The sequence below is a fragment of the Cebidichthys violaceus genome, unplaced genomic scaffold (assembly GCF_023349555.1).
Source record: "Cebidichthys violaceus isolate CVI_PGR_0920_01 unplaced genomic scaffold, fCebVio1.0.p SCAF_10, whole genome shotgun sequence".
Lineage (NCBI taxonomy): Eukaryota > Metazoa > Chordata > Actinopteri > Perciformes > Stichaeidae > Cebidichthys > Cebidichthys violaceus.
Window position 1 is genome coordinate 17,707,691 of NW_027176263.1, and position 13,352 is coordinate 17,721,042.

The following is a 13,352-nucleotide window of genomic DNA, read 5'->3' on the forward strand; positions in this document are numbered from 1 at the left end:
TACAGGGTTCCCCAGAAAGACAGAGGTACTTTGGTACCAAGTACAGGGACTATAAAGTTTAATCGGTGCTCTTCCAGTTTAAACGACAGCAATTCACCTCCAACAAAACCCGAAGCTCTATTCATACAGAGGCTCTGCAGCGCTGAAGAGGATCCGCCGCTGCACCAGCTGGGTTTATTCCCACTGAACCAAACATCGGCAGCAGAATGTGTGATTTCAGATAGCATTGTATCTTCCCCTCAGGCTCCGGAACACAAACAGGGAGTGTGTTGGTCCAAGCACATTGTTATTTACACACTTTGTTAAATGCTGTATCTAGATACAGGAACATGCAGAAAACAGATGTTTGAAAGACGTACTGAAGTGTGGCTAATGACCAATCATCTGGACTTCTGTAGAGCCATTCTGACACTCTGCGGTGAGGAACGGGTCATTCCCTCTCTAATGAGAGGCCATGCCTATAGGACCAGAGAAATACATTCCAAATGAAAATGGCAAGGAAGCTGTAATATGGCTGTGGCTTTGCCCGTCATGCACATAGCGGCTGGTCTATTGAGTTTCCTCCGAGGTGAATTGATCCATGGGAGAAGCGATTAGAAACAAACAGCTTGTGGGACCGACCTCTCATGTCTTTAATCTGCTTTCTGCGGCGAGGCCGGCCGTTGTCAAACAGAATTAGAAGAGGCCACTTAATTGGCCCGGCAAGGCGGAAACGAACGGCCAACGCGTCACCTGCCACAAGTCAATGTGTGCGCTGCAAAAACCACAACGCTGATCGTCTCCTTCAGGTACCATTTGATTATGTGCATGTTGACACGACAAACAAAGCCGTCGTAGGAGAGACGAATCATGAGCACATTGTCTCGTTTCCAGATTTAAAGAAATGTACAGAGCTGTTACCTTTAGGTTCCACATATTTCAGTTAGTATTTCATCCTGTTTGTCTATGTTTTATTTCCTAACATGAAGGTCTAAATGCTGTTCTGAACTGCATGAGATGTGTCTGTCACATCAGCATATGTATTCAAAAGTCTCAATGTATTAAAAGGTAGCATTAAATACTTAGTCGTGTGTATATATATATATATATATATATATATATATATCTCTCTTAATATTTATGTGGACAAACGTTTCATAATGAAACTCATTGAGCACTTTGACTTACTTCCTCTCAATAGTCAGCATTAGTTCTTTACTGGTGTCAAAGTCAAATTAGCATCACATTTGCTTGATTAGCTGAAGTCAGATGTTTGTATTTACTATTTACCATCGATTGAGTTAACAGAAAATGTCTCACATGAAAATAATCAAATACACCGCGATGATATTGCCCACTCCTACTGTACTCCAAAAAGTCCTGAATGGAAAGTGAACCTGTGGCCTCTCTGGTGCTTGAAGCACCAAATGACTCATTGTTGTAGGCTGTGTGTGTGTGTGTGTGTGTGTGTGTGTGTGTGTGTGTGTGTGTGTGTGTGTGTCATCGTCTTTCATCGGGTGTTCGGGGCAGATTAAAGACACAAAGACACCCTAAGTGGAACATCAAACAACCACTGTGATGGGGAAGAGAGGGGGTGTGTGTGTGTGTGTGTGTGTGTGTGTGTGTGTGTGTGTGTGTGTGTGTGTGTGTGTGTGTGTGTGTGTGTGTGTGGGGGGGGGGGGTGAGTCAGAGATGCTAAAATCACCTGAATAAATTGTCTGTTCTCCCTCTCCGAGCATGACTGGTGGGGAGTGTGTGTGTGTGTGTGTGTGTGTGCGCCTGTGTGTGTGTGTGTGCCTGTGTGTGTGTAGTGAACATTGGCTGTAGTGAGAGCGGATCAGAAATAGTGCTGTGGCTGATCCTGAGGTCTCAGGTGAGGCCTGTGGACTAGACTCTTGAAAGGTCTCGAGATGAACTGAACAACAAACCCTCTGTAGTAATAGTTACTACGAAGCGTACCGACGACTCCATCAATGCAACATGCGTCTACAAGCACTTTTATTTACGATGAGAGGGAGCAACATTGCAACAAAATTGCCAATGACTTAATTCCCCCCCCCCCCATTTCAAAAGTATAGCGCAGTGTGTTACTGTGGTTTACTGTCATGTGCAGAGCTGCTGCAGCTCACTGTACTTATGATGGTTAAAATCACAAGTGAATCTAACGCTTGGAACAGAAAGAGCAAACTAATGCAGTCAAGTACAGTCACTATCACCAATGAATAATTTACTGTAATCTGCCGTCATTATCCATACAATAAAATAAAAAAATTCTACTTCTTACATCTGCATGAATTGCTTCAGTCTGGAATCTGCAGTTTCTGAATAGTTGTTTAGATAATAGACTAGAATTAGAGATGCCTCTGATACAGCCTAACATGCTGAACCGGGGGTCGGCCGGTCAGAGTCAAAGCACTGATCCGTTATCACATCAGTTATCAGCTCATTTACGCTACATAGGAACAACCACAGCAGCACACGTCGCTCGCCACCCGGTCCGTACATCCTGCCCGATTCCTGCTGCGCATTCAGCAGCTCGGGTTACAACATTTTACACCTAAAAACATGTCAAACTATATAATAAGAGAAAGTTCTACGGCCTTCATTCTCTGTATGTGCAGTATGTGTTCATGTTCAACCTGATCCAGGCCATTCAACATTGACAGCAGTCATATTATTCCTAAAATCAGAAATTAGATCAAAAAAGAATTCAGGTTCAGCTGAAACGCCTTCTGCTCAGACTACAGCAGTCCACCACGGACAGACCCAGATCCGGCCTTCTACCCGCAGTCGCAGCTCAGAGCCTTTGCAGCAGCGTCTCCTCCTCCAGCCAGGAGCCGAGCCGAGCCGAGCCGCTCCACCGGTCCACGCTAAGAGCCGACACCGACACCACGCTGCTGGAGCTGCTGATACGGTTTGGCCCACCGGAGGGAAGGGAGGCACGGGACAACCCGACCCAGGACTGAGCGGGGCAGACTGGCAGACCCTGCTGCAGTAGAACTTAAAGGTTTACTGAAGGGACTCACGACTGTGGGTCCCACAGGGACCACGAGAGTCAAGACGAAACGAAAGCTCTTTGGAGTGTCATAGAAAACACCGTGTCTTCACCGTGCCCTCTGTGTTTAGGATGAAGAAATATATTGGCACGTTTTAAATGACGCTGACAACTTCTGATCGTAACAATGTAGTGTATTTAAAATAGAATGCAGGGACAAGGCAGCAGCGGTCTCACTGCTATACAATAGCGAATAAACAACCTAATTCTTACATTTTTAAATTAAATCTGTAATCTTTCAAAAATACCATATCAGATGTCTGAATGTCTGGCTTTTACTGGTCTAAGCCTTGAAAGTGCTCTCTGACAGAGACCCTAAACAGATCAAGATGCATGATGGGAAGACGTCCACATTTCCTGACTTCCTAATCACTGACGTCACATGCTGTGTGGAGAAAACCCCGTGCCTGGGAACAGTCTGGGAAACTGGATGATTTTGGGCTCCGGGTCACGAGACTAATCGCACACAACATGCAGCGGAACATCGGGCCTCATGCAGCTGTGAACACACACACACACACACACACACACACACACACACACACACACACACACACACACACACACACACACACACACACACACACACACACACACACACACACACACACACACACACACACACACACACACACACCGAGCGCAACCGGCTGCTGCTACACAACGAGACGGTGAGCCGTAGTGCTGCTGCGTACGTCCCTTCGGTCAAGCTGTCAGCAAGAATCAGCTTTCAGGGCCGACGATGGAATCGACAGGGCAGATGTGCAAACACGCCTGACAGAGCCCCCACCCCCCCCGACCTCAACACACACACACACACACACACACACACACACACACACACACACACACACACACACCTAATCTCACACTCTGTAATGGAACAGGCTTCTTTTACCCAGTTCACAGGTGGTCTGTGGTGTGCAGACTGAAGCTCACAGTACAATGAAGAGGCTGAAGTAAACGTTGACCAATGGGAGGCAGCAGAGATAAACGGACGACTTTCTGTGCCTCGTATAACAAATATATGATGGAAGAAGAACCCATCCACAGCTACAGGCATGGAGTCACCTCATATACATTCATATACACATACGCACACATTATATATATATATATATATATATATATATATATATATATATATATATATATATATATATATATATATATATATATATATATATATATATATATATATATATATATATATATATATATATATATTTAATTTATAAATATATAATTTCTACATATTTATAAATATGTAGAAATTATATATATATATATTTCTCACATATTTATAAATATGTAGAAATTATATATATATATATTTCTCACATATATGTATGTATGTATGTATGTATGTATGTATGTATTATATATAATATATATATAATATATATTAATATATAATTTATACATATGTAGAAATTTATATATATATATATATATATATGATAAATATTGAATATATTAATTTATATATATATATATATATATATATATATATATATATATATATATATATATATATATATGATAAATATTTAATTTATAAATATATAATTTCTACATATTTATAAATATGTAGAAATTATATATATATATATTTCTCACATATTTATAAATATGTAGAAATTATATATATATATATTTCTCACATATATGTATGTATGTATGTATGTATGTATTATATATAATATATATATAATATATATTAATATATAATTTATACATATGTAGAAATTTATATATATATATATATATATATGATAAATATTGAATATATTAATTTATATATATATATATATATATATATATATATATATATATATATATATATATATATATAAATAAAATAGAAATATATATATATAAATTAATATGATGAGCAACAAGGCAGCAAATCCTACAACACTAGAAGCTAATATTAGGGGTTTGGTGTTTGGGTTGGACATAGTTAACTAAATATATCGAGTCTAATTGAAATCTGTCTACAAAATACCAAATGTTCATTCTGAAAATTGTGAACGGTAACCCCCTAAGTTGCTAAAAGAGGACATGTCCTTAGTGTCTTCAGAGGTAACTAAAGACTCCCTGCAGCCACAGGGTTCTAGGTTCCCATCTTAAGACTGATCACCTGTTCCACATCCTGCTAACAAACAAGCAGACAGTACAGGACCAAAGAGTTCACCTTCTGGGTCCGGTTCATGCAGTGAAACTATCTTTATTCAAGAGTGCACTCTTTCAATTTGAGAGCATGACTGATTGATTTCACTTCAACTGTTGTAATGCTGTCCCTCAAAACCCCGTCCTCCCACTCAGACAGACCCTGCTCGGGCTTTGAGTTCTGCTCAGACAGACCCTGCTCGGGCTTTGAGTTCTGCTCAGACAGACCCTGCTCGGGCTTTGAGTTCTGCTCAGACAGACCCTGCTCGGGCTTTGAGTTCTGCTCAAACAGACCCTGCTCGGGCTTTGAGTTCTGCTCAAACAGACCCTGCTCGGGCTTTGAGTTCTGCTCAGACAGACCCTGCTCGGGCTTTGAGTTCTGCTCAGACAGACCCTGCTCGGGCTTGGAGTTATGCTCAGACAGACCCTGCTCGGGCTTTGAGTTCTGCTCAAACTTGGATATAATATTAATCAATACTCAGATATATGTTTTGCTCGTACAGGTTTCCTGCGCTGCAGCTTCAGCCCTTCTCCTCAGGCTTCCGTGTGCTCGTGAAACATCTGTTCTCAGGACTTCTCCTCTGCTGTTAGATTGGTTTTGGGCTGAAGCTGGAGTGCAGTAAATCTTTGCAAGCAACCATGAATCTGCTGCAGCTTTACAGTTTGAAACAGAAGCGAATCCAAACGTGAGCAGCGGCGGTTTGAGAGCAACACCAGGGTTTTCAGGGAAAGCATTACAACATCTGAACGAAAAATCAATAAGTCATGGGCTCAAACTGAAAGACGACGCTCTTATTTAAAGATAGAAAAGCTTCATACAATAAAAAGTCTTTGATTATTTTTTATGTGCCCAAAATTCAAAATTGAATCGAGTAGATCTGCGACAGCGGGACAGTGTGTGTGCAGCTCTGCTTTAACGGACGACATTGGGACCGTTGACGTTTTCAACAGGCCTTTATTTGGACAAACTGATCATATATGGGGAACATAACCGGGTACTGTCTCGCCTGAACAATTATTACAACTTAATAACAGCACTTTAAGCACTTAAAATTATTTTTTGGCAAGCAACCTTCCTGTTGTTAGACTGTACAATAAATCACTCAGGACAGATACAGGAGAACCTTCCTGTTAGACTGTACAATAAATCACTCAGGACAGATACAGGAGAACCTTCCTGTTAGACTGTACAATAAATCACTCAGGACAGATACAGGAGAACCTTCCTGTTAGACTGTACAATAAATCACTCAGGACAGATACAGGAGAACCTTCCTGTTGTTAGACTGTACAATAAATCACTCAGGACAGATACAGGAGAACCTTCCTGTTAGACTGTACAATAAATCACTCAGGACAGATACAGGAGAACCTTCCTGTTGTTAGACTGTACAATAAATCACTCAGGACAGATACAGGAGAACCTTCCTGTTGTTAGACTGTACAATAAATCACTCAGGACAGATACAGGAGAACCTTCCTGCTGTTAGACTGTACAATAAATCACTCAGGACAGATACAGGAGAACCTTCCTGTTGTTAGACTGTACAATAAATCACTCAGGACAGATACAGGAGAACCTTCCTGTTGTTAGACTGTACAATAAATCACTCAGGACAGATACAGGAGAACCTTCCTGCTGTTAGACTGTACAATAAATCACTCAGGACAGATACAGGAGAACCTTCCTGTTAGACTGTACAATAAATCACTCAGGACAGATACAGGAGAACCTTCCTGTTGTTAGACTGTACAATAAGTCACTCAGGACAGATACAGGAGAACCTTCCTGTTGTTAGACTGTACAATAAATCACTCAGGACAGATACAGGAGAACCTTCCTGTTAGACTGTACAATAAATCACTCAGGACAGATACAGGAGAACCTTCCTGTTAGACTGTACAATAAATCACTCAGGACAGATACAGGAGAACCTTCCTGTTGTTAGACTGTACAATAAATCACTCAGGACAGATACAGGAGAACCTTCCTGTTAGACTGTACAATAAATCACTCAGGACAGATACAGGAGAACCTTCCTGTTGTTAGACTGTACAATAAATCACTCAGGACAGATACAGGAGAACCTTCCTGTTGTTAGACTGTACAATAAATCACTCAGGACAGATACAGGAGAACCTTCCTGTTAGACTGTACAATAAATCACTCAGGACAGATACAGGAGAACCTTCCTGCTGTTAGACTGTACAATAAATCACTCAGGACAGATACAGGAGAACCTTCCTGTTAGACTGTACAATAAATCACTCAGGACAGATACAGGAGAACCTTCCTGTTGTTAGACTGTACAATAAATCACTCAGGACAGATACAGGAGAACCTTCCTGTTGTTAGACTGTACAATAAATCACTCAGGACAGATACAGGAGAACCTTCCTGCTGTTAGACTGTACAATAAATCACTCAGGACAGATACAGGAGAACCTTCCTGTTGTTAGACTGTACAATAAATCACTCAGGACAGATACAGGAGAACCTTCCTGTTGTTAGACTGTACAATAAATCACTCAGGACAGATACAGGAGAACCTTCCTGTTAGACTGTACAATAAATCACTCAGGACAGATACAGGAGAACCTTCCTGTTGTTAGACTGTACAATAAATCACTCAGGACAGATACAGGAGAACCTTCCTGTTGTTAGACTGTACAATAAATCACTCAGGACAGATACAGGAGAACCTTCCTGTTAGACTGTACAATAAATCACCTTTCAATTCATTCATAATTAAATCACGTGTTTGATAAATATCAGTACACTTTCTTACAGAATTGTGACAAAGACATGAACTGCGCAGCATATTTTAAAAAAACAAAGTCTGGTGGACACACTATGGACGTACAGTGTCTCTGGAACTTCTGTAGAGGCGGTTCTTCTCAGTGGCTATGTAGGCCAATACAACATCATCTGCAATAAGCTAATATTGTCTGATGCACCAACCCGGCCTCTGTCATTGTGTTGAAGTGTTTCCAAGCACGAGCACACACAGCGTTCGCTCATTGAAAGGTACCGGCTATGTAAAAACAGAAGAGTCCGGCTGAATGACACATTATCGTAGAGCAAGCAGAGCAACGAGGCTTTTTATGTTCAGTAGCGGTAGCATGAACGTATGCTACAACCAGCTAGCTAGCCACAATATGACTAGAATAGGGCCATTCACATGATGCATCTCAGAAACAAAACAAAAAACACTACTTTCATCCAAGTGGCGATGTGAGAGTGATATTTAGAGAAGAAAGAAAAGATATCTGAGCACGCTGCAGCGTTCAACAAGTGGAACTATTTCTATCCTGGAGCGAGCGTTGCTTCATGAAGAATAGGCTGCTGGGAACGCCTTCACAAGCCGCCGTTCTCACTTCTAAGCGCGCTGTTGTGCGTCTACATTGGCGACTTTGACGCAGAGCACACTGTTGTCACAGCGTAGCAGAGCACACTACCATCCCCCACCCAGCGTCAGAGAACAAGCACAACCGGTTTGAGGCCGCAGGCTGTGGCGAGATGAATGAATGCTCCAGCTGATGTTCAAACACACTGTGATTCCAGGTACTAGTGGACAGTAAAGCAAATATTTTTATTTAAGCATTCAAATAACACCGAATACGGTTTGGCAATTGAAGCACTCGACAAACATCCTGTGAGCTTGAATAGCTCGTTAAGAACCGGTACTGTGACTTTCTATTCGGTGTGGAACCAGAAGGTGAACATCGGACACAAAGTGGTCGGACCGCTCAGCCGGCTGTGTGTCTGCATCGTGACGCTCGGTGCTCAGCGTAGTCAGAGTCGACGCACAACGTTTCCCTGATGTTGAACTTTTATGTTATCTTCCCGATGCATATTAAAAAAAAAAAAATGCAAAACAGGAATTGTGTGAGGTCATCAGCAGGCACATGACAAGCTAACTGGATAATAACACACAGGAGCACGTTAACAGGAATATTCCTGGCAGCTACAAAGCCCTCCCCCGCCCCCACTTTGGACAATCAGATCATACTCCCTGCTGCTGCTGCCTACATACCCCCAGCTAACTGAACCATCAGAAGAAGCTATGGTCTGAGTGTGACGCCACAGCTGTTCTTCACAACATGCTTTGAATGTACAGACATGTTCAGGGGATGCCGCCACCCAGGAGAGAGAATACACACGGAATATAGTTGTTTCTTGGGATTTTTCTCATGTTGTAAAATCTGCATTTTGTTGTACAATGACAATAAAATAGCCTTGTAACCCTTTTTTGGACGATATAGACGTTAAACCAGCTAAAAGCGTGCTGAACACAGTCCCCGATGAGAGCGGCTCTCGCCTTGGGGAGACGGACACATGGTGCGGTGAAAAGCAGGAGCATGTGGCTCACGGCGGGTAAATTGAGGGGATATGTAAATGGCATGAAAAACCATTAACATACACGAGACAAGCGGCTGTTTTCATAAGAGGAGCTCATATCTGGCAATCATCAGGGGGAAAAGGGAGACAGCCAGAAAGACGGTGAATTGACCTTTTCCAGATGGTATAGCCTTTAATCTGTCCTACAGAGTCCTGCAGGGGACACGCAGACTGCACAAGTCTGATAAAGCGGGCTCAAATGCCACTGTGAATCTGCATTTCTATGCCTATATTAACAAAAAAGGGACACAAGTGCTTTGAAGTGGGTCCACTTGGAGCGGGCCGCGCTGAGCGGTTCACATATTCATTACTCACTGGATGCCGGCTGCACCTTTAACCACCGTGAGCTCAGTCCTGGAGAAACGCTGTTGCTAGCTACAGTATGTATTCTTACACTGTTGAACGGCATGCTGGGTAGAGCTCGCTCTCCTTCACACGCAACAGGATCAACAGACACGTCGTTTCTCAGGGATTCAGACGCTGGACAGTCACGTCTCCCTCTAACAAAAGGCATAACACGCCCCACAATGCTTTTCACATGTTACAACAACAACAACTTCAAAATGAACTAACGTACGATTAAATTGATAATTGAGAAGCTAGGTGGAACGTCTGCCTCGCTCGTGACGGACAACGATCAATTCAATGGAAACCCATCAAAGATGAGAACAGAGAACAATCGTCTTGCTCTTCTGTTATCACAGAGCGGTCATGTAATAGAAACGTCTCAATTATCCTGATTCAATAATTTCATCTTGATAATCATCAAAATATGCTTAAAACTCCTATAATGGCAGTAAAACCTACTGGAATGTTTTTATTGCATCCCATATAGTAACCACGTTTTTTATAGTGAACACAATTCCCAAGAACAATTTTACTCATAAACTTATTTGTAATATTTCAGTCTACAAACAGAAACACGGAGCACATATTGTGTAAAAGGACAATGAGCTGCTGCTGCTCTGGGATGAAAGAAGTGACAGAGTAGGATTATGTGCTTAGTAATGAGAGGCCTGATCTCTCACTGCCCCCTGCTGGACGACGATGACACTCCTCCAACGTCATTCAAAGCACAGCGCCCAACAATTACTGCTCGACACAATACAAATCTTTGAGCCGCTGCAAATGTCATTCAGAAGTGTGCGGCGAGGACAGCGGCGGCATTAGGCTTTGCCGGAGCCAGAGCCGGTGATTACGGCTGACATTTCACTCCAGAAGCGTCATTAGTCACTTCCAAACCAGCCTGATGTGATAGCCGTAATATCTCTAAATTGCAGCAATTAGAAAAGGTTTGCCGGAGGGGCCTGAAAATGTTCTGCGCCGCTCAAAATGTCAACAATGGGACAATCTCATCAGTGCAAGGATGATGAAAATAAGCTCGTATTAATGTGTCAATAAAGTGTCCGGCGTGTGTCATTAGAGGAAGCGTCTGTTACGCGCCTGAGAGGCTCTGGTTTGGATATTCACAGCATTAATATAGCAGCAAACGATTATCCTCTATGCAGAGACATAGAGGAGTAAAGTGGAGCTCCCTCTGCGCTTCTCCCCGCTCTGTTCAGTGGGCCGGATGCGTGCCGTTCAGTGCATGCGAGCGAGCGCGCCGCTCAGCTCACGGCCGCCGCTCAGCTCACGGCCGCCGCTCTCACACGGCCTAACGGCCGATAACCGTCGATGTGAGTGTAGGAGGAGGAGGAGGAGAACCCACCCGTTTGATGGAGCTGCGAGTCTTCTCCTTCCACTGGTGGCTGCTCAGCTCCAGGGTGCAGTGCACATAGGTTTCTCTGTCATAGGAGCCCAGGATGAACAGTCTGCAGGGACATAGAGACAACTGAGAGTCTGACACAAAGACATTTAAGCACCAATTAAGTCAAATCCAGGTGATTTGTGCTTCTTAAAGGAGCAGTGTGTAGGATCTAGTGGTGAGGCTGCAGATTCTATCTGATTGTCATAACTGCATAACCCTCCGCTCACCCCAGCCTGTAGAGAGCTACGGTGGCCTTGAGGCACACACACACACACACACACACACACACACACACACACACACACACACACACACACACACACACACACACACACACACACACACACACACTGAAGCTGAGTCTTTGACTGTTATACTTCAAAAAGTACTATCGCTTCAGTAGAACTCGAGTTTGACTTTGATTGTTGCCCGTTTAGTAAATACAATAATTAATATAACTAATAATTTTACATGTTTTCGAGGACTTTAATGCCTTTTTATGTCATATGAAAAGCACTTTGAATTGACTTTCATTGAATTGTTTGTTTGAATAATTTAAAATGAAACAATAAAACACTGCAGTTCATACCAAGAATCTAAAATGCAAACCAGCAGTGTTTGATCTACCAACACCACTAACCGCTGCTGTGTGGTAATGATCCTCGTAAAGAGGATCCGATCAGGTTTCGCTCTTAACGCAACGACCCGAGGTCATAAAGGCTTCATTGGTCTTCACCCCCGCATCATGTGAGAGGGTTGATGACGTCCTGCATCGATACAGGACATCGCTCCTATTCACTGCCAAGCCTCAGACATCACCTGCCACTGATTTGAGACATGAAGATCCGTTTACTGGCCATTGCTCGTGCAAGAACTGCAGTAAGATTTTCATTTTGAGATCTTTACATTGGAGAAGCTAGAATGAGCCATAGTTTGTCTTTCTGCTTGAAGGAATGACTCACAGAGCTACCATCACTTGAGTTATGCTTTCTTATATTGTCCACTCATTAATACTGTAGCTACAAAAGGATGAAGCTGGACTTGAAGCAGTACACAGGACCTGCTTGTGTACTGTGACGCTGGAAAGAAAAGTTGATATATGGTTGGCTACTGCTGCCCCCTGCTGGGCAGAGGAGGTCAATGCATCCAGCGCTGAAGAAAAGGAGTTCCCTGAAACTAAAGACACTCCAGCCATACTTCAGGAGTAGAGTGAGACCAGTACGATCATCTTCAGGGACACCATGCTGACTTACCTCAATAAGACTAACTGTTTCACATGTCCTGATAAATGGGTGGATACACATTTACAGCATACAACAGTAAACCTCTAACAACCGCTGGTTGAGCTGAGGTGTGATGATCTCACTGACCAGGTGGAACACAGGCTCAGTGCTGATATAGAAGAAGGTGATGTAAGAGGGTATGGGGAAGAAGAGAGTCTGTACCATTTTAATGGGCAGGACATGCATTTTTAATGGATGAGCCTGATCTGATCAACCACATCCACACACACACACACACACACACACACACACACACACACACACACACACACACACACACACACACACACACACACACACACACACACACACACACACACACACACACACACACACGTGTGTCTCTCAAAGGCAGCTCTATCAGGGTGAGCCTGGGCTAATTGATTTGACTGTTTGGCCAATTAAAATTTAAACATGCCAGCTTCATCTCAGTAAGGAGAGCCTGGTGATGAAGAGTGTGGTCTGTCCAACATGATGGGGTTTGTAGATGCTAGGGTTAGAAGACACTATATGATGGAGACTGCCTCCGGCACAGAGATGAAGAGGAAACGGGTCAAATTCCTCTCTGTAAAACGAATATGGGCGGCAGGTTTATTTTGTCATTTTCTCTCTGAAAAGTCTGCTTGGAACTCCATTCTCAAATGCTGATTCAGTAAAATCACACGTTACCTCGAGATATCCGATATCAGATATCCGTCTGATACCGACTCAACC

The 13,352-nt window shown here is 42.8% G+C and overlaps 1 protein-coding gene across 1 annotated transcript in view; it reads right to left on the reverse strand.

Annotated features, from left to right (window-relative positions):
- Nucleotides 1–13,352, reverse strand: part of pdzd8 (PDZ domain containing 8) — a 38,865-nt gene that overhangs the window by 13,381 nt on the left and 12,132 nt on the right. The window contains exon 3 of the mRNA XM_068728160.1: nucleotides 11,317–11,419. Coding sequence (XP_068584261.1) covers nucleotides 11,317–11,419 — 103 coding nt within the window. The remainder of the gene's footprint in view (nucleotides 1–11,316; nucleotides 11,420–13,352) is intronic.